Source organism: Neofelis nebulosa, chromosome 2 (assembly GCF_028018385.1).
Source record: "Neofelis nebulosa isolate mNeoNeb1 chromosome 2, mNeoNeb1.pri, whole genome shotgun sequence".
Taxonomy (NCBI): Eukaryota; Metazoa; Chordata; class Mammalia; order Carnivora; family Felidae; genus Neofelis; species Neofelis nebulosa.
Window position 1 is genome coordinate 189213272 of NC_080783.1, and position 22720 is coordinate 189235991.

General features: G+C 45.8%; 1 protein-coding gene across 4 annotated transcripts in view; it reads right to left on the reverse strand.

Moving 5' to 3' along the window:
- Window positions 1-1422: 1422 nt before the first annotated feature.
- RIMKLA (ribosomal modification protein rimK like family member A) overlaps window positions 1423-22720 on the reverse strand; it is a 34018-nt gene continuing 12720 nt past the window's right edge. Inside the window, exons 2-7 of one of the 4 annotated variants that reach the window (XM_058717822.1) lie at window positions 21337-21397; window positions 20610-20739; window positions 18874-19104; window positions 14203-14289; window positions 8616-8819; window positions 1423-5917 (exon numbers count right to left, since the gene is read on the reverse strand). In XM_058717822.1, the coding sequence (XP_058573805.1) occupies window positions 5427-5917; window positions 8616-8819; window positions 14203-14289; window positions 18874-19104; window positions 20610-20646 (1050 nt within the window). In that variant the 5' untranslated portion in view covers window positions 20647-20739; window positions 21337-21397 and the 3' untranslated portion in view covers window positions 1423-5426. Of the gene's footprint in view, window positions 5918-8615; window positions 8820-14202; window positions 14290-18873; window positions 19105-20609; window positions 20840-21336; window positions 21398-22720 lie in introns of those variants that run through there. The other 3 variants (XM_058717824.1, XM_058717823.1, XM_058717821.1) reach the window with 3 other exon arrangements.

A 22720-nucleotide genomic window follows, 5' to 3' on the forward strand; every position in this document is an offset into this window, starting at 1 on the left:
GCCACCTGTTAGAGAAGGGGAAATCTTAAAGGTAATGGCATTGGCAGGAATCAAATTAAGGAAAGGACTGGCTATGCTGCTGTACAAGAGAATGTAAATGAATTGGGTCTGTCCCAAGAAGGGAGACAGGTACTTGGGTGGAAGGTTATAGGTTCCTCTGTAGCGTATCAAAAGAACATTTAATGAATGGGAGTGCCCTGTCTGCGATGCTGCAACGTCCTTTCCTCTCACATCTTTGAAAGATACATAAGCACACACGTGCTCATACACGCACATGCACGCGCACGCACACACACACACACACACACACACACACACACACTGGCTCATTTGAATTTTGTTGTGTGAAAATGGGGGACAGAACCGAGCTTCTTGTCAGCTGATGCACTGCAGGGATGAGACTCCATCGTTGCTTAAAATGAGGTAGCAGAAGTCTGGAGTCAGCTGTGGCTGCCACAATGTAAGCGCCTTAGAAATCGCAGACATCTGAAGGCCCAGTTATCAGGCTTGTCTGGATCTCGAGGGGTAGGTGGTCCTCAGCTGGCATGAGGGCTACAACAGGGAGGGATCCGGCCCAGTGGCTGGCTGCAGGCGGGTGCGCCATGAAGCTGAAGCACCAAGAGGGAGCGAACTTTTGACTTTGTGGCTGGCTGTAGCTGGAGCGTGTGCGTCCATCAGGATGCCCCTGCAGGGGTGCCTGATGGGAGAAATATGGGCCCTTCAAGCCCTTGGCTTCCACGGAGGCCCATAAAAGCCTCTACAAATCCAAGAAGTTCCGCAGTGGGGAAACATCAGCCAAACTGGGGCCGAGGGAGCCTTCCGCCAGCTCAGCCGGGACCTTCCCTCTCTCACGGATGGTGTGGGGCGGGGCTAAATGGTCTTAGCCGGTCTGATCTGAAAGCTCAGGCCTTAGGCCAGCTTGCACCATGGAAAGCTCATATACACCTCTGGGGCTCTCATTTACAAGCCATCCAAGAGCCGAACGCTTCAGAGCTGGCACATCAACACCACGTTAATCCCGAGCAGAGGCTCAGCAGGAAAAAGGGCAGAGGGTGAGCCCAGGACGGGAGCAAGGGCTAGGCGCCAGGGAAGAACAGAGCCACCTCTGGCAGCATGCTAAACCAGAATGGGGAATCGGACGGCCCGGGTCCCAGCCCTGTGGCTGACTCGCTAAATGATCTCAGCCTCTGGGATTCAGATCCTTCATCTATAAAATGGGGAACTGAACTGGTGTCCAAAGCGCTGTTGTTCCTGTGTCCTCAAATCTGGCTTCATGGGTGACTTTCCCAGTATTGCCTCGAAGCCACAGTGAACCCGAAATGGCACAGTGAGACTACCAGACAGGGTTGGGATGCCGGCACAAGGGCCCAGAAAAGTGCCACAAGTGGGCACAGGAGCCACACCAGAAAGAAATGGAAGAGCTTGAAGGAAAAAAATTTTCATTTGGAAGGGAGGGCTGCAGCGTCTGACTGTAGGCTTGGAATGGAAGCATAATATAGTTTTAAGAAAGTATTCAAACAACATATTCCTGAGATGGGGGTTCTCCAGGTAGAAACATTTTAAAGTCATGATCTTGAGTCTCAGAGGCAAAAACAGGACCAGGCTTGCTGCTGGGCTGCAGCAACAGATGGAACAACACTAACTTCAGGGACAGGGACAAAGATGATGGTTGTCAGGACTCTTCCCCGAACATCTGCATAGACTTAGAGCAAATAGTAGCCTCACCTCCAGGTGCAAAGGAAAGTATTAAGCTGAAGTGCCCTGTTTTACTGCCTTTGGATTCGGTCTGGCATGGCTCCTTAGACCCACCTCAGAGAGCTGTGGCTCTAAGCTTGCCTGCACGTGGCATTCTGGTCATTAACTTCCAGAAGGGCCAGCTGTTACTAGGGGGATCCTGGAACCCCCAGTGAGCTGCTTCAATCTCCACTGGATTTGCATCATCTTAGACCAACATTCATCAGGACATAAAGCGCTAGGGGATGTCTCTCCCACTTCCTCAGGGTTCATGAGAATCTGTGCATCTCATTTTCTTTCTACAGAAGAGTTTCAAAGACCCCTACTTCTAATGAATACGTGTGCGTGATTCTTTCCTTAAAACAATCCACAGAAGAGCCACTTCTTCCTCTTTCCCCCTGGAATTCCAAATGATCCAATTTCTTATTTCTTCCCCTGAAATGCCACAAAAGTATCCAAGACCTTTCTCCTTCCCTTTCCTCCTTGCCCCACCCCCAACTGTCACAGAATCCCCTCTGAGCTGCGTGCAGGGAGTCTGCAACGGTGACAGTAAGAGCTTAGGATTTTATCGGATTTTAAAGACCTAAAAGGCCCAAACGCACGTTCTGGCAACCCCATGCCCCTCAGCAATCAGACAGATAGCATGAAGACATTTTTCCCAAGTGCAGGATCATATATATTCTGCGTGACTGAGCTATTGGCATTCAAGTTTCGACCAGTTTCAAGATAATGGGAAGACCGTGTACAGACACTGCAATTTATGTTACACAAGGAAGACCGTTAGTTGATATAGGAGAGTCAGGAGTTTCCGGTTATATACGATACATCCAGAAGGCTGTTCGAGTACACGGAGAGCCTTCCTTCTTTCAGGCGGTGAAGCCTCTGAGAAGCTGCATCCTTTTCAGGTTCCCCTGACACTCTTTAATGTGCTGATGCCAAGAATTCGTGGCCTCTTTCTTTCTTAACTCCCTCAGGGGAGGGGTGAGGAGAAACTTATAAAACCAGATGTGGGAGGTATTCTTCTACCACCTCCCACATGATGCAAAGTCTCATTAATTAACTTGCGTCAACCTCAAAGCACCCCCAAGAGGTAAACAGAGTAGGCATCTCCCCTATCAGAATAGAAAAATGGAGGCAGACTCCACCTGACTGCACAAGGTTAGTGAGCTATTTAAGGGGAGAGCCAAGACTGGGATTTGGCTCTGAGCCCCACGTTCCTTCCAGCAGGTCTGGTCGGCAGGTGTTAACAAGTGTGGCCCAGACGCATGACCGAGGCTCACAGGGCCCACGGCCAGTAGGGGAAATCCTGGAGGGGAGCTACGAGTTGGGTGTGACCCAGCTTTCTCTGCTTCTAGGCTGGGCCAAAAAGCAATGGTGCCAATGACTATAGATGTCACTAGCAGCTGGAAGATGAGCCCCCTTCGGCAAATCCGGAAGCACCCTCTAGCTGCTCTGCTTAGCACAGGGCCCGCTAGTATCCTTTGAGATAAAGTGGGGAGATTGGGCTTACACTGAACAGTGGGAATGAGTGAATGCAGCTTCCAGAAGGTCATCACTCAATTCAGATGTTTACGTAGAAAGCATTTGGACAATTCAACAAGAACAGACCTAGAACTGTCCTCCTAAACCCACCCTGAGTGGTAAAGATAAGGTAAATGTCGTAACCTGTATAAAGGTGAAGCGTTATCATTCGTCAACCGTACAATTTACTAGAGTTACAACTGAGTGGCATGCACCCTACGTTGGACTGCATTTAGACTACAATGGTGTAGTGCATATCTCCGTATCATGGAGCCAAACGTTTTTCAGTTGTCTAAGTACTACTTGGGGAGATGTGCTTTTAGCCACAATATTTTAAAAGCCAATTGCTACTTAGATGTGTTGTGAAAAAATGTGACAGTGTTGGGTTTATACACATTTTTACATTTACAGCAGAATAAGTACAGGAATTTATACACCCAAATGGGTGTTGCTGCCTTCAAACTAGTCACCTTGGGAAGATGGATGTTTAGTCCAGTGAAGCCGACCTTAAGTCAGACTATTTCTAGAGCCTTCCTTGGAAACTGTCCACTTGTGAGCTTCCTCAGTGTTGGTAGGTCTTTGCCCTTTATGGGTAGATTTATGTTTTGACGAATGATTTTTTTTTTTTTTTGAAGAGCCAAAGAGCATTAGAAGATAAGTCTGATAAATAAAATGGGTGATGGAGCTTGGGACTACCTCTCGGGAGGGGTGGTGTGAAAAACGAAGTCTCACTGTAAGGCTGGGAGGCCTCTTACCTTGCATGGCTTCAGAGATCATTCCAAAGAGGAAGTCTATGTGTTCTTGGCATATGTAACATCACAGCTCCAGAGTATGATCTCTCGAGGAAATAATAGGTTATGGTAACTCTTGAGGGCTTACGTTTTAGTGTATTTGGTTAAAGAGGGAGCCTTGCTCATTCTCATCATACTTCATATGAGCAGAAATGGAAAACTCTATCTCCATGATTTCTCCCAAGGGAAGGATCAGCATCTACTGCTTAAAGAGTGAAAATGAAAAGCACTTGGTGTCACGTCTACATTTTCCAACACCGTCCTCCCCCAAAATGTGCAATGGGCAATTCCTAATACCTGAGTCTCCCCAGTGTGGAAAAGTGGGTAAGGACAGGTCTCTGAAACCTGGATAGGACTAGAAGGTCAAGGGGATTAGAGTGTGTTTCCAATGGCTCAATCTACCCAACAGGCCCGCAACACCAACACGTACAAGAAAACCTCCTACAGCTAAGCAGTACACAAAGTTTTAGGAGAGAAGAGGGAAAATGATTATCTTCCAGTAGCTTCTATGATAAAAACCCACCAGCTTCTGGATGACAAATGAACAGAGTCCATTGACAAGAAAGTTCATGGTGTTCAATTCTAGTGCACGCATAAGAAATAAAGTGTGTGGCCACTAGCTCGTTGAAGTGCATTTCCAGCTGAGGCCAAAGGCAGCAAAGGTGCAAGAGGCTGCTGGGGCTGGCATTAGTTGAAGCAGGGTCTATAAATTCGGAGCGGCAAAGCAATTTGTAGAAAGCCCCAGTGACGCAGCAGGATATCTGCCAACCAGTGAAGTCAAAGAACGTTCAATCTCGAACTTTCTACAAAGTGCTTCACTGCTAATGAGGAAGCTCCCTAAAACACCATATCCTGAGTGTCAGAGAAATATGGCCAAGATGGTGATTGACGGGGAGCAGAGATCGATCCTCTCATAGCGTTTGGACTGTGTATTCTCCACACATCACACACACACTTAACGAAGAGCACATAACCGCAGTCACATTTGGTCTCTTCTGCACCCGCCTCCGTCCAGTGGGGCTTCTGAGTACAGTATTTCCAGGGGCCGTTCTGAGTTAATGGGCTCTGCTGATCACAGCCAGAAGCAGCAGGACAGAGTCAGCGCCTTAAAAGTCAGCCGTATATCCAAGTGCTCGCAGCAGACATCGGTCTCAAGTTGATCAGTCGGGATGTTGCTCGTGGTGAGTGTCTTTAGGTTAGTCTTTGTAAAAACCACAAAGCTAAGCCGTTTGCTTAAATCATCGTTAGAAAGAATGCTGAGTGCCCAGATGGGATTTCTAGTTTCTGTGCAAATGAAATCACATTAGTCCAGATTTTATTCACTCAAAACTATAGGGAAGCAGTAGGATTTGGTTTAAATGCTGCCCAAAATGCAGGAATTCACTTAAGTTTTAATTCTGAAGCAATCCTGTTGTTAATGTTGTAGCCAGGTTCAGGCAGCATGGGGGGCGGGGCCCCGGCTGTGCTCACTGAGGAATCCCGGATCTCTCCCAGTTCAGGCTCACTCTCACTAGAGGTAGACCCATTGTTGATGGCGTAGACGCTCTCTGCAACTCCCTGAGCTGAAGTGCAGCCATCTGGCTCTTTCTTCTCCCTGGGACTGGACAGTCCCGGGAGGACAGCCATCTTGCCAGTCTGCCTATTGGGCAGCAAGGACATGGTGTAGTCCGCGATGATGCCACCCACATCTAAATTGCATGCCTGGTCGAAGGCTAAGAAGCCGACGTTGGCGTTTGCCTCACACACCACAAAGGAGCCATCGTCCATGATGAGGAGATCAATGCCACAGAAGTCCATGCCCAGGATGTTGGACACCTGAATAGCCAACTGCTTGCCTTGTTCTGTCAGTGGGCACATGACACCCACACCACCTGTGGGGAAAGCACAGTGACATAATGGTGACATCAGACGCGGAGGACACAATAACCCTTCAAAGAAGAGATGGGGAATGCCAAGGAGGGGCAGTGAGACGGGCATTGTCATCACTCATAGAAGGTCTGTTTGGAAATCAGGACACCCTTTGGGAAAACAACAGGGTCATGTCTTATCTAAGAGTCTTTAAAATGTTTATTTCCTCAGACCCACTCATCCTACCACTAAGGAAATAATCTTACATAATGGAAAAAAGCTTTTTGCACAAAATGGATGGTAGAGTTATTTAAAACCCTGGAAAACTGAAATACTTGTACATAGTAGGCACTCAATAAATATTTGTTGATAAATAAATGAAAAGCTACAAATATCTCCTAATGGAGGAAAGCAGCATATTTTAGAATCATTAATAATAATGCTTGTAGAGAGCTTGTGATCCTTTGGAAAAACACGTGAAAGGACCGAAGACTGTGCAGTATGACCACAAGTGTGCAAAGAGATATTGTTGGTTGGGGCCACCTGGGCGGCTCAGTCAGCTAAGTATCTGACTCTTGGTTTCAGTTCAGGTCGTGACCTCAAGGTCAGTTGTAAGAAGGAGCCCTATGTCGGGCTCTGTGCTCACGGCACAGGCCCTGCTTGGGATTCTTTCTCTCTCTCCCTCCCTCCCCTGTGCATGCGTGCTCTCTCTCTCTCTCTCCAAATAAATAAATAAAATAGATGTTGTTGGAAATAATGATAAAATGTTAACAATGGCTGTCTCTAGGGAGTGGGATTAATGATAGACATCTTTTTTCATTTGACTTTGTCATACCAAATTTTCTACATCGAGAATGTGTTCCTTTCGTATAGAAAAAGCAAAATTAACATTATGTCTTAGGAAGAGGGAGACGGAAAGGCTTATGAGACAAAATCCTATACCAAAGACACATAGAGTCTGACTGCCCTTACGTACCACAAAGCTAAGACCTCAGGTTTAATAGTCTCCCTGGAAAGACTTAAGACTTGTGTTCTCAGGTCCAACAACTAACGTCTTTACCTTAACACTGTCCCTTCCCCACCTGTTAGGTTATAGAAGGAAAAGGCTATAAAAGAGTTTTAGACTAGCTCAGTAACATGGGTAAATGACAAAACTGTGTGGTTCCCAGTTAAAGAAGGGATTTTGTAAGGTGACTAAAAAAGACAGCATCATCCACGAGGCTCACTGTGGTGGTACCACACACGAAAATGAGATGGGACAGCATGCTGGGTACTTAGCACTGTGTCAGCCTGAGCCTAGCATCTGCCCCCCTCACAGCATTTCATCACAGTGTCTTGCAATGATGTGCTTTCGTGTCTTCTCCTTCATGGACCCGTAAGCTGTTCCAGAGCAGGGGCTCCCCGGCTGATCGCTATACTCACAGAGTCTGCTCGTGGTGGCTGCTCAACCAGTATTAATGAAGGACCGAATCTGTGTCTCGGCCTCTTTATCAATCACTAGCCTTGGTATACTCACCGGGCCATTTAAGAAATAACCATAGTTGTTTTTTGTTGCTGTTTCTTTCATATTACCAACACACACATTCATTCAATGAGGGTGACGAGAGCTTTCTTTGATGGGGACAAAAATTTACACCCTCCTGGAACATCTCCATTCATCATAACAGAAAACAAGATTAACAACAGGTTCACGGAGGGCACCTGGGTGGCTCGGTCAGTTAAGCACCCGACTTGGGTTCAAGTCACGATGTCACAGTTGGTGAGTTTGAGCCCCGCATCAGGCTCTGTGCTGTCAGGGTGGAACCTGCTTCAGATCCTCTGTCCCCTTCTCTCTCTGTCCCTTCCCCGCTAGCACTTGCACATGCTCGCTCTCTCTCTCTCAAAAGTAAATACAAACATTAAGAAAAAAACCCCACAAAAAACAATAGGTTCATGGGATGGGGTCATGCGTTTGACCCAAACATAAACTGCAGCTAATAGTATCATACATATAAGAAAAACACAATTTTCAGGGCGCCTGGGTGGCTCAGTCAGTTGAGCGTCCGACTTCGGCTCAGGTCATGATCTCACGGTCTGTGAGTTCGAGCCCCATATCGGGCTCTGTGCCAACAGCTCGGAGCCTGGAGCCCATTTCGGATTCTGTGTCTCCCTCTCTCTCTGCCCCTCCCCTGTTCATGCTCTGTCTCTCTCTGTCTCAGAAATAAATAAACGTTAAAAAAATTTTTTTAATAAAAAGAAAAACACAATTTTCAATTACAATGTAAAAGCAGAATCACTCTCCTCCTGCCATGCATTAGTGTAGACCCTCATTATTTCTTGCCTGAGCTACTGTAAAATCTTCTGAACTCATCTTCCTGCTTCCTGCCTTATGCCTTCGATCCCTCCCCTACCCAGGGTTTTTCTCAAACACGGATCCCCCTGTCACCCCTTACACTAAACCTGACTGAGTCCCAACACCTCCCAGATAGGGTTCAACCTCAGTGTCCTGATACCCCTGGCCTGACCTCTATCACAGCACTTACACCTGTCCGTTCTTCTCCTGGACCGCTCACTGTGGCAAGGGCTCGTTTCTAATTCTTCTCTGTGATCCTGGCGCCTAGCAGAGCATTTGACAAAATAGGAGGGATCCATCCACATTTACTGAATGGGTGCAAACATCCTAATAAAAATCCCGGTGGCCTCCCGCGACTGACACACTGACTGTGAGCTTTTATACCTTACCGAGAGAGCAGTTGCTTTGCATCCGTCCATCTGTGGAGCAGCGGAGCATAGAGCCTATCACCCGGCCCCCGACCACCACCACCCGGATGTCTTTGCCATGTGACTCCTTCACATACTTCTGGAACAGGTAGGGCACATCATGGCGGATCAGATGGCAGATGTCTGAGAGGTGATGTTTATCTCTTGCAAGAAAAACAGCTTTTCCTTTAAGAAGAAAGACACAGAGCAAGAGTAGTTACAGAAGCCTCTGACTCCTGTCCTTGCCCTCCCATCTCCCTGGCCCATACAGTTGTCAATTCTTCCCAAACTTGTCTTACCTTGGCCCCTTCTGTTTCCTGACCAGACTCGAGCTTCTTATCAAATGGCCACTGCACCTTATTTTCTCTTGGTTTTACTCAGGTCCCTCTCCCTCAACAACTCTTTTTTCAAGATGAAACAATAATGTATTCCAGAGACACAGAGAAGAGGCCAACATAGAATCCTAAGGATCTAGTCAATTCAGTTCCAAAAGCAGTTAGCATCTCCAATCACCCCAGGATGCTGATTAGGCAGGGTCCATCTCTAACCCCATTTATTTAATCTCCAAAACTTACACTGGGCTCGAGGCACAAGGCAGGTGCCAACCCACGCTTACAGAACACAATTAACTGAACACACTTCAGAGGAATTCCAAGTCTAAGTGGAGAGAGACCCGCAAAAGGTAACTACAACACAGCATGATATAGCATTAAAAGAGGTCTATGCAAAATGCCATGGGAGTTCAAAGAAGCCACTGACAGACTCCCTCCTCCCTTTAAACATAGGAAGTTTCTTACTTGGCTACACCTGTTCAATCCTAGATGGAATGATCTATACTTCTGCTGTCTAGGGAAAGCATTCCTTCTTGACTCCCAATTCTTTATTTTCTGCTTGAATCACCACTGCTTTTACAATTATTCGGCACCTGCTTTCCATCTGCATACTAGCCAACAAATCTGAGCAAGAGATTCTGATGTCTGCAAATCTGACATGAGCATACCCTGTCTGAGCCTTCTTGTTAGCAAATATGGGAAAAGAAGACACGGTTTTCCTAGGAGGTGTGTAACCACCTTAAAAGGACTGGGACCCTTCTGAAATCTTGATAAAAAGAGTGATGGATCTCAGGCCCTAGTGGCCTAGGAGACTGAGAAGTAACCTCCAACACACGTCTCCATCACTGCACATTTGGCACCAGGAGATCTGGCAACTGACACCAGATGGCTGGGATTCAATTAGAGGCACTGGGGGTTCCCTGGACATTAGGTAGGATTTTCAGCAGAAATGGGGGCTAGATACAGGGATGTGGTTCCTTGGTTGCTGGCAGGTTCCAGTATGGGGCTTAGCCTGCAGTTAGTTTTTAGGCACAGAGCAAAAAGGGGGAGGGGGTGGGAAAGAGGACTAAGATTAGTTAATCATCTACCATGTGCCAAACCCTTTGTTTTTTTTATTATTTCATTTACACTTCATACTAGCCCTATGAAGCCATTAGAACAGGATAGTTATTTTTGTTTTACAGTAGAGGGAAATAAAGGTCTACAAGATTAGTAACTTTCTCAAGGGCACAGCCTGTACCATCCCACTGCCTTCTTCAGATTTATTCCCACATACTGAAGTTTAATAGCTGCTATAATTTGTTTACTTCCAACCCATTTCCCCTAAGATACTATATATTACACTAGCAGGGAACAACCCGAAAATTAAATTAAGAACACAATTCCATAGCATCAAAAGGAACAAAAAATTTAGAAATAAACTCAACCAGGGGCACCTGGGTGGCTCAGTCGGTTAAGCGTCCGACTTTGGCTCAGGTCATGATCTCACGGTCCGTGAGTTCGAGCCCCGCGTCGGGCTCTATGCTGACAGCTCAGAGCCTGAAGCCTGTTTCAGATTCTGTGTCTCCCTCTCTCTCTGACCCTCCCCTGTTCATGCTCTGTCTCTCTCTGTCTCAAAAATAAATAAACGTTAAAAAAAAAATTAAAAAAAAAATAAACTCAACCAAAAAAGTAGAAGACGTACCCCTGAAAACTCTAAAACATTTTTGAGAAAAATTAAAGATCTGAATAAATGGAGAGACATCCCATGTTCAGGGAACAGTGGACTTAATACTGTTATGATGGTAACACTCCTCAAATTGATCTACAGATTCAATGCAGTCCCCACTAAAAGTCAAACTTCTTTTTTTGCAGAAGTTGAAAAGCTGATCCTAAAATTCATATGGAAATGCAAGGGATCCCAAATATCCAACACAATCTTGAGGAAAAAAAAAAGGACAAAGTTGGAGGACCCACACTTCCCAATTGAAAACTTACTACAGAGTTACAGTAATGAAGACAGTGTGGTCTTGCATAAAAAGATATAGGGATCAATAGAGTAGAACTGAGAGCCCACAATGGTCAGGTGATATTTGACAAGAGTTACAAAAGCATCCAATGGGGGAAAGAATAGTCTTCAACAAGTAATACTGGGGAAATTGGATATCCACATGCAAAAGAAGGAAGCTGGACTTCTTTGTCACACCACATACATAATTAGCTCAAAATGGATCAAAGACCCATTTGTAAGAGTGAAAACTATTAAACTCTTAGAAGGAAACACAGGTGTCAATCTGTGTGACCCTGGATTAAGCAACCAGAAAATGACATCTAAAAGCACAAGTCACCCAAGGAAAAAAAAATAAACAAATTGAACTCCATCAAAATCAAAACCTTCTGTGCATTCAAGGACACTATCAAGAAAGTGAAAACGAAAAGCTACAGGGTAGGGAAAAAACCTGTTCCAATTATGTTCGTATGTCATGAACTCTTAACATGGCAATCAAAAGACCAACAGTCCAAGTGAAAAGTGGACAAAGGATCTGAACAGACAGTTGTCTGAAGAAGATCTACACACGCCCAACAGGCACATGAAAAGATGTTCAACATCATTAGTCATTAGGGAAATAAAAAGCAAAACCATGATAAGATACCACAAGGGTAAAAACAAATCACATATTTGCTAGCTGCTAAGAGAGTAAATCTTAAAAGTTCTCATCATAAGAAAAAAGTTCTGTAGCTCTGTATGGTGATGGGCTTACTGTGCCGATCATTTTGCAATATATACAAATATTGAATCATTACATTGCATACCTGAAACTGATATTATGTTGTTTATCCATATCTTAAAAAAACATGTAAAATAAATGAAGTGGGCCTCTACATCACTAATGCTTGAAAAACATGTATTTTGGCTTGTGGCTTGCTTTTATGGTGGAAGTGTGGGGGCTATTTTCTTTATTTGTCAAGGCAAAGAGGACATTCAGACATGTATATTCTAAGAGTTAAACCTGCTCACTTTTCAGGCTGCAAGCTTTCAAATTAATATATACAATCAACAAGTTTTATTTACTACTCCCCCCCAAAAAATCAATCAATAAATCAATCAACTAATCATGAATGAATGAATAAAACAAGGGTTGGGGAGGATGTGGAGAAATTAGAACCCTCATACACTGCTGGTAGGAATGCAAAATGGCATAACCGATGTGGGAAACAGTTTGGCAGTTCCTTTAAGGTGAAACATGGAGTTACATACTGGCCCAGCAATTCCGTGCTTAGGCAGATACCCAAGAGAAATGAAAGCATACGTTCACATAGAAACTTATACACATGTCTATCGCAGCATTATATACAATAGCCACAAAGTGGAAACAACTCAAATGTCCATCAACTGGTGAACAGATAAACAAAATGTGGTCTATCCATACAACAGAGTATTACTGAGGGACAAAGTACTATTCCACGCTATAACATGGGTGACCCATGAAAACATCATGCTAGGTCAAAGAAACCAGACACAAAAGACCACATAGGGTGTGATCCCACCGATATGAAATGTCCGAAACAGGCAAATCTATAGAAACAGCAAGTAGATTAGTGGTTGCCAGGGACGAGGGGAAGGGCAATTGCAATTGACCCCTAATAGATACAGGGTTTTTTTCTGGGATGGAAATGTTCTGAAATTAGATAGTGGCTATGGTTGTACACAACAGTGAATGTACTAAAATCCACTAAATTGTACACTTAAAAAATGGTGAACTCTTTGTTATGTGAATTACCTCTCAATTTTTGAAACGTTTGACAATACGATGTATTTTATTTAATTTCTGCTTATTGTCTTTCTTACGTTTCTACAATATGAGCTCCCTGTGGACAGGAGTTTTTGTTTTGTTCCTTTCTGTATCCCCAGAGGCTAGAACAGTCCCTGGCAGTCTGTAGGCTAATAATATTAGTTGAATTTTAAATTCTGTATATTTTAGCACAAAAGAAATGGGATGTTGAACTTCAGGAGTGTAGCATATCTAAATAGCACTGAGGGCCCCACTCTGCCCCTCAAACTCATTCTTCTTTCTCCTCGACAGTGTCCTTGGTTCCCATGAGTTCCTTTGCTCACATCTACTTCTGTTTTTTCACTTCCTTCCTCCAATTCGAATTGCACACTCCAGCCTAAGTCTCCTCCCCCGCCAGCAAAGCCCACCCTGCTCGTGGCAGAGCTGGTCCCCCTCTGTTGGGTACAAGCAGGTGCTGGATGAGCCTGCCACAGCGGCCATCACCCTGCAAGGCCACCAACTCTACTCTCTACACACTGGAGCTCCCTGACAGCAGTGACTGCGTCCAGTTCATTTCACAGCCCAGTTCCCTACATCCCAGGAACTGCTCAGGACTGTCTGTTCACGGCGCCTCCACTCGCTGCAGATGCCCTGAGCAGTTAAGTATGCCCTCTGGGTTGCATCAGGGGGTACCTGCTCACCTGCTGCACCAGTCCCTGCTATGCACGGAGTGCCGGAGCAGGACTCTGGGACAGAGATGCATGGGACTGAGTTCCCAACCCTGAGCAGCTCACAGCCAATGAGGGGGAAAAGGCACATACACCCGTAACTGTCATAAAGCACAGTACTGTTAGAGGCACGGTCAATGTGCTACGGAAACATGAAAGATGAGCAGTTAATTCTGCCTGGCAGAGAGGCAGGGAGACTGGGGGTGTGGAGGGGAAAGAGACAATAGCCAGGGCTGGCCTTTACAGGTGGCATCCCTAGGTGCCAGAGGAAGATGGCATTTCCAGCAAAGGAAAGAGAAGACAGCGCACGGTCCAGCTGGTGAATGAGAAGTAGTCTGCAGTGGACTATGAGGGTTCACGGGGCCGGAGAAGGCTACAAAGGAAGGCTGAAGTTTCGGGGCCTTCGGAGCTACAGAGCGGAATATGGGCTTTGTCTAACAGGCAACAGGGCTCTCGGGAGGGCTTTTTAGCAAGGGAGTGACAAGAACAGAGGTCTCAGAGAAATCACTTCCAAGGAAGAGAGGACACACGGGCACTGAAGTCAGAGAGACCAGTCAGAGTCCAGGGGATGGATGAGAAGGGTCTGACCAAGCAAGGATGGTGGGGACAGAGAGGAGGGGACAGAGGAAGGACTACACTGTGAGCCCCTTGAGGGGACGCTCCGCTTCTCTAAACCAGCGCTTCCGTGACACCCAGTGAGGGTCTTGCCCTCGCAGAGGTGCGGCCCTAATGGAAGTCCAGGAGGAGCAGCACTGACCCCGGTGTCCTCGTGTGCTCTTCACCACGACCGGGTAGCCCAGGGGCTCAGCCTCATCGATCATTTTGGAAAAGTCATCATGCCCACCTGCCAAGAAAAGGTAAATGTCAGTGAAGGTAAGGCTGATGGTCGGGAGCGGTCAGCCCCGCAGTGTCCCTTCTGTAGGATGTCTTTCAAGGCCTTGTGTTCCTGATTAAAGCAATTCGAACCCATTCCATCCGACAGACATGCATGGGGGACCTATACTATATGCAGGAGTAGAGACACAAGGAAACTGGAGCGCCTCAACTATTTCAGTGTGGCAAAGGCTGCACCTGCTTTAGTTCATGCGATCCTCCTAACAATCCCATAGGCAGGGCGGGTATCTTTCCCTTTCAAATGGCTGTGGCAGGGGGCACCTGGCGGGCTTAGTAGGTTAAGCAGCCAACTTCGGCTCAGGTCATGATCTCACGGTTCATGGGTTCGAGCCCCGCGTCAGGCTCCGTGCTGACAGCTCAGAACATGGAGCCTGCCTCAGATTCTGTGTCTCCCTCTCTTTCTGCCCCTCCCCCGCACATGCTCCCTCTCTCTCTCTCTCTCTCTCTCTCAAAAATAAACATAAAAAAAAAAAAATGACTGTGGTAGGTAGAACTCTAAAATGGCCCTAAGATTCCCACACCCTGGTTTACACGCCCTGTATAATCCCCTCTCTTGGGTATGGGAGGGACCAGTGAATATGATGGGATATTCCTGTGACTAGGTTAATAGTCTAGTTTGAGGGGCGCCTGGGTGGCGCAGTCGGTTAAGCGTCCGACTTCAGCCAGGTCACGATCTCGTGGTCCGTGAGTTCGAGCCCCGCGTCGGGCTCCGGGCTGATGGCTCGGAGCCTGGAGCCTGCTTCCGCTTCTGTGCCTCCCTCTCTCTCTGCCCCTCCCCCGTTCATGCTCTGTCTCTCTCTGTCCCAAAAATAAATAAAAAACGTTGAAAAAAAAAAAAATTAAAAAAAAAAAATAGTCTAGTTTGAGTTGATCAAGAGGGGGAGGATTTATGGTGGGCCTGACATAATCAGGTGAGTCCTTTAAGGAAAGGTGAAAAGTCAGAGAGACTCTCCTGCTGGCCTTGAAGGAGCACATTGTCCTTGGCCATTGTCAAGAAGGCCATGTGACAGGGACAGCAGTCAGCTTCTAAAAGCTGAGAATAGCCCATAGCTGATAACCAGCAAGAAAGTAGTAGACACCTCTGTCCTACAACTGCAAGGAACTAAATGCCAACAACTAGTGAGCCTGGAAGACCCCAGACCCCAGATGAGACCACAGCCCAGCTGTCCCTTGATTCCAGTCTGGTGAGGCCTGAGCAAGAACCCAGCTATGCTGTGGCTTGACTTCTGACCTACAGAAACTGTGAGATAATAAATGGATGTCTTCCTCTCTCTCTCTCTCTCTCTCTCTCTCTCTCTTTTTTTTTAGAGAGAGGCTGCGTGAGCAGGGGGCAGGGCAAAGGAAGACAGAGAATCTCAAGCAGGCTCCAAGCCCAGGGCAGAGCCCCACGTGAGGCCCAATCTCACAACCCTGAGATCATGACCTGAGCCAAAATCAAGAGTTGGGTGCTCAACTCACTAGCTGCTCCTAGACAGGTGTTATTTTAAGCTGCTAAGTTTTTAGTACTTTGCGGTACAACAATAGAAAGCCGATGTCCAGAGAAACTAAGCCTGGGGATTTGTCTCACCAGTTAAGGCATGACTCAAAAGCCTGAATTACCTCCACTATACGCTAATTCTTAATTTAAAAAATATGAATAATAATGTATATTAAAATCTTTCTAAATTGTTTCATAAGCGTCCTTGATTTTCTATACATTCGCCTCTCTGGGGGACAGCAGTCTGCCTGCCACAGGTGGTATTATAGTTCATCAATTTTTGCAAAGCAAAATACCCTGGCATACTAATAAGATCTGCCTTGTTTACAAAAGTGTTAATGATTAGAACAAAACCATGGTGAGGCCGTGTAGGTAATCAGGAACATCCTCACGAAGAGTACACTCTATTAGAAAGGAACTCCCGCAGACAGTCTCTCTCCTGCCTGCCGCTCCCTTGCAGTGTATTTAATAAACTTCTATCTCCTTAAAAAAAAAAAAAAAAAATAGGGATATCCCAACTTCCTGACATCCCTTGACATATCTAACTCCTCTCTAGCTATGCTTTTTTGCTTCCCTTATAAAACAGTGAAAGAGGGGTCCTTCTTATCCAAGGCCATCCCTGCACCTGTGCTTTAGACCCCTCTCCCTCTCACCTCCTCGGAGCTCTTGCGCTATTAAGTGTGCTCTCTCTGACGGGTCTTCAGCCTCCCCGTTCCTAGTTCTGTCACCATTTTAAACATGCCCAGTTCTCTCCCATCTTCAACAAACAAAATCGCCATCCTTGCTCCTGTATCATCCCTTAACTACCATCAGCTACTGAGACGGGTTTTCATCTTCTCACTTCTCATTCATTCCCTCATCCTTGACCCTTGATGGGCTTTTCTCCCCATCACTTACCCAACACACCTGTCCTTTCAGAACCAAACAACACTCATCCTTTCTGGAATGTTCTTTCCACTGGCATCTGGCATCTCTGCCTTCCCTCCTCACCTCTCCAAATGCTCCTGCTTGGTCTCCTGTATGTGTCCCTCTTCCTTTACCCATTTTCTTTCTTTTTTTTTTTTTTAATTTTTTTTTTTTCAACGTTTTTTATTTATTTTTGGGACAGAGAGAGACAGAGCATGAACAGGGGAGGGGCAGAGAGAGAGGGAGACACAGAATCGGAAACAGGCTCCAGGCTCCGAGCCGTCAGCCCAGAGCCTGACGTGGGGCTCGAACTCACGGACCGCGAGATCGTGACCTGGCTGAAGTCGGACGCTTAACCAACTGCGCCACCCAGGCGCCCCTCTTTACCCATTTTCTAAAGGGTTCCCTCTTGAACCCTCTCTTACTAAATTTTATTTCTTTTTGTGGTAAAATATACATAAAATGTTAACCATTTTAAGTGTAGAGTTCAGCACTCTCTTCATTCTATACGTTCTCCCTGAAGCAATCTCATCCATTCTTGTGACTTCACTTAACCTAATGAAGGTTTCCAAATCCGCTTCCCTAAATTATACCTCTCTCAGGAGCTCCAGATCCATTTATCTCCTGCCTACTGAGTATTCTTACTTGCTCATACTATAGACGCCTCAAAAAGAATGTGTCCCAAACTGAAATCATCTCTGCCCAATAACCCCTCACCACCCCACCCCTGCCCCCCACCAACCTGTTTCTCCTCCCTGGTGTGTCTAGTTGCAGTGAATGTTTGCTTTCACATCTGGTTGCCCAAACCAGAAACCAGAGTCACTCTGGAGTCCTCTGTATATTCTTCACATCCAACCAGTCATCATGGCCTGTTATTTTGGTCTCTTTCATAATTTCTGAATCTGTTCACATATCTTCATTCCTACTATGGCTACCTTAGTTTAGATCATCACTGCTCACTTGGACGGATGGATGGACAGACAGATAGACAGACAGACTGATTTTTAAGCAGGCTTCACATCCAGTATGGAGCCCATTGTGGGGCTTGAACTCATGACCCTGGGCTCAAGATGTGAGCTGAGATCAAGTCAGACACTTAACCAACTGAGCCACCCAGGTGCCCCTCACTTTGACAGTTTAAAAACCCTACTGCTACCTTGTCTCTACTCTGCCCCTGTCTGATTCCTTCTTCATATTTTAGCCAAAGTATGAAGTACTAAAGTCTGATTGGGCCACCTCCTTGATTAACACCTTCTAGTAACTTCCTACTCCACTTCCCATGCCGTTTATTTTTTTTTAATGTTTATTTATTTTTGAGAGAGAGAGAGGGACAGACAGACAGACAGATGGACAAAGTGTGAGCGGGAGAGGGGCAGAGAGAGAGGGAGACATAGAATCTGAAGCAGGCTCCAGGATCTGGGCTGTCAGCACAGAGCCCGACGCGGGGCTTGAACTCACGGACCATGAGATCATGACCTGAGCCAAGGTCAGACACCTAACCGACTGAGCCACCCAGGTGCCCCCTACTCGTTCTAGTTTAAATCTCAATCCCATCACCTTTATGTTCTACATAATCTGTTATGTTATGTACCACCCATCCGTCATGTTCTCGTTTGCCTCCAGGCTGATCTATATTCTGTTCTCTGTGTAGGGAACCCCCTTGTCCCCAGTGCTTCAGCTGGATAACTTCAGCTTAGTTCAGACATTCTCTTTCAGCAAGCCTTCCTCGACATCTCCTAAACTGCATGCAGAGCCTTCCTGCGTGTCCCGTACCACCTTGCCCTGGCTCTTACCGTGGCACTTGTTACACTGCCCTGACCCGGCCAGTTTACTTGCCATGCTCCACCTCTGGTGAACTGGGAACGCCTTCCAGGCAGGACTCTGCCTCACTTGCTGCTATAGCCCAGTACCTAGCATGGGGGTTGGCACATAGTGTGTACCAGATGCATGTAGGATGAGTGAATCACAGACAGAAAGAAGCGAAGGCATTTCAGACAGAGGGAGCGGCCATGTGAAAAACTCAAGGTGTTGAACCACCTAAGAGGAACAGATTCACACTGAAAACCAAGATGCTGGAGCGCTTCTGGGCAAAAAAAAACATAGATATGCAGGAGATGTGGAAAGCTACGTTCCAATCCCAAGGACACTCACCATAGGAGAAGGTGTCCGGCATAGGAACCCCATGTCCAGCCAGCTCTTGGAAAGTCCAGAACTTGTTGACACAGTTTAAAATGCTCTGTGGGCGGTTGACCAGGCGGCAGCCCAGCTTCTCCAGGTGGCGCAGGACGGTGATGTCGCTGTCTGACTGCACTGAGGGTGTGGGCACCCGCACGAGCACCACGTCTGGGAAAGTGGTAAGTGCCTTCTGGTTCAGCTGAAGACCTGCAATCGAAGGGCCAGCGTGAGTTCTATGCTTGCCACGGTCTGGTCCCACCAGAAGAACTGGTTCTGACAGACTCAAGGCTCAACCCAGCAGGGAGACAGCCTTGAAAATGGCACTTGGATATCCTGTAGTAACAAGAAAGCTACAGTCAACCCCGCACTCCACACAAATGGGCAGAGCGTGATCATGAGGAAACACAAAAGAATGAACGGGAAACAAAAAAAAAGAAAGAAAGAAAAGAAAAGCAGCATATCAAGAATAATCCAAGTTAGAAGAATCCACAGGAGATTTACATAGTCCAGCATCTTCCTTCGATGGAGCACTAGTATTACTCAAAGTGTAGTGTCTTTCAAGGCTGGAGACGAAATAAAAAGGAAGCGGTGCAGCTCACTTAAGGAATCCTTACTAGTCTTTTATGACTTAACCTTGAAAAGTCTATCTGGAGGGGCACCTGGATGGCTCAGTCAGGGGAGCAGGTGACTCTTGATCTTGGGGTTGTGAGCTCCAGCCCCACACTGGGCATAGAGATTACTTAAAAAAAAAAAAGATAAAAATATGTCTGGAATATTATATAACCACTTAAATGATTTTCATGAATGTAATAAATGCAAAAATGCCAATGTTAAGTGGAAAAAAACAGGACACAAAATTATAAATACAAGTTAGAAAAGACTAGAAGGAAATATACCAACATTTTAACAATGGGTAATGGGAATATAGGTAATTTCCTATTTTCTACTTATCTGTATTTTCCAAGATGTCTCCAAGTGCATATTCTCCTTATAACAACAAAACTCTTAAAAAAATATCAATCTGCTAAAAATCAATTCAATATTAAACAAAATCAGAATGCGTCTGAAGAGAGCTGGTCCACACAGCATAAGGGCACGGGCAAACCGGGAGTTATCAGCTTGGAGTGAAGACTCAAGAGGATCAGCAGTTCAGTCTTCACGGATCCGCAGGGCTTTCATGCAGAAGACATAATTTGGTTTGTCTTCTCTAGCCCCAAGAGATAGAGCTATCCATGAGCATTATTTTGTCTGTCTGCTCGCTCCTGTATCCCCAGCCCTTAGAACAGTGCCTGGTGCATGATAGGCACTTGATGGTTGCTGAATTGTTGAGAGGCCCCAGGGAAATAGGTTTGGAACCACAGAGGCAGGAAATGGGATGTGTAGGGCAATGAGGAGTGAGTTCAGGGAATTACTTGGTCAGCCTTCGTGAACCTTAAAGGAGTCTCTACCAGGCTCTAAAGAAAATCTAAACACAGTGTTTAAATCTAAAATTTAAACAGTGTCAGAACCATCTTATAGGCTTTAACCCAAGTGCCTTCTATTTCATAAGTGACACGCTATACAACCACGGAATTCGGAGAACGCAAAAGATACTCATGAAATCACTATTTCTCCACTGGGGGGGATGAAGAATCTCAATACAAAAACTCAGAGCAAAACAAAAGTAAACAAGCAAAGAAACCAAAACCACATAACGACTACATGGATCTAACCTGCATAGTTTCCCCCGCGTTCTAGAAGATGTTTCATCAATGCAACAAAAGGGGGTCGGCGTAATCACGGAGATAAATTGTTTTTAGTACTTCTGCGGATAGCGTGAACCCGAGGAACTAGAACAGAATTCTCAGGGGCGATTTATAAAGAGCATTTAGGTTATCTTCCTTTGCCGTCAGAAAACAGTATCATTTATACAGGCTTTTTCCTTTTGCCACTTACAGCCATTGGGGAAAATAACATAAAAGGAGAAGAAGAAAAAAAAAAAAGAGCAAACCCCGTATAGCATCCTCAAAACTGATAGAGGAAAGAAAGAAAAGTATTCATGTTGGTGAAAATGGAGAGTAAACACGCAGGGCAAAAGCAACAGCCTGAGATGACATCACACGAGGAGCTAATACGAGCAAAAATGCTTTGAAAACCATATAGTGCCATACACACGTGAGGCGCTGGCATCATCACTGCACATTCGATGAAGCCAGCGAGGACAACTTATGCAGCTTCGTGCCCGCTGGGGAGGAAAATGGCTTTGCAACAGAAAAGTGACCTAGAGAAACGAGAAGCAGCAGAACCGTCTGGCTTTTAAATCCCAACACGAGGCCACACATGAACAGTGAAGCTTCTAAATGGGAAGAAAAGAATTCAATCGTTTCTGGAAATATCAACCACACGTGGACGGAGACAGCGCGGCCTCAAGCAGAGTCACGTACACCTAGGATATCTTACCAGAACTTCATCTCTCTTCCCCAAAGGTAAATCTTTGGGCCTGGCTCATTCCAACTGGAGCCTTCAATAAATGAAGAATGGAAGGGGGTTAAGTGTAGCCGAAAAGACTCTACCAAGCAGTTAGACAGGTGTGGTCTCTGGCTGTGCCTGCTTCCAGCTCTGTGCCGAGAGGGGTGGGACAGGTTAAGGAATTACATGTGCACACCCAGCTCCGCCTCCGCCCACGTCCACAGCTCCCGCGATTCTTGCTGTGGGCATCTTCCCTTGCCCCGGTCATTCCTGTTCTCTTTGCCGTCTAAACCTAAAGAAATCGCCGGTTCTAGAAGTAGTAGACAAGAGGCTGCTGCTGGCTCGTGGCTTCACTGCGAACGGCAGTTCCACACGGCCGTGGCCAAGAACAACCTGAGTTTAAGGCTGGCTCTTGGCAAACCTGCTGCTGAACTCTGAGACCTTGAGCCACTCAGAAATGGCTTCCCCTCTCCCCATTCAAATATCTGCTCTCAGGAAAGGAACTGATATACTTAATACAGGATGCAGCCTAAATGTGTCACCTTTCCCAGAGTCCTTAACATTTCCACTGCAATCCAAAGGCCTCAGGCCAAGGGAATAAAGAGCTGATGCAGGACATCAGGGAGGGCAGGGCTCTGCTTGCCGGCCTGTAGATAGACGGAAAGCGCTCAGCAATGAGAGGCTCGTGCCCTCAAATACCAAATAACAAGGGATTTCATGTGACTAAGTGCCCCAGTGCTTTTGGGCATCACCTTGACTTGGGTGACAGGGCAGGAGGAAGGGAGCAGAGCTGTTTCTGGAATATTCAGACTCTCCCAGACTCCTACATTGGGCTTGAAATTTACTGTTCAGCCTCAAACCACTTTTTTTTTTTTTTTTTAACTATATCATTCTGTCCCCAAACAGGTCAGTAAGACAGTGAAAAAGATCAGACCCCAAACTAGTTAGTACAGTGGCCAACAGCCAATCTGATCTAAATCAACCATTTAAAGCCATAACAATGTTTTCTTCATATTACTTCTAAAAAGAATAATCTACTTTCATGGGTTATTATATTCTGATTTCCTTTTGAAGTCTGTTATTTACATTCAGAAATATTTAACTACATTAAAAACAGGATAGAAAAATGGGATAACTTTTTCCAAAGAACCGAGCCTGCTTTTTTCTAACTCACATATCAGGTTCAATTAAGTTAATCAAAACTAGACTTTTGCATTTATATGTACAACAGCAAAGACATGTACTTTATAATACAGAGAAATCGGTTTAGAAAGAAGCAAATCATTCTTGGAAAGTAGAGCTCTAAATATTAAAAACCATTCTCAACCATTCACATCAATAGAGGGAAACAGAAGCACAGATAGTCAGAGGTGAG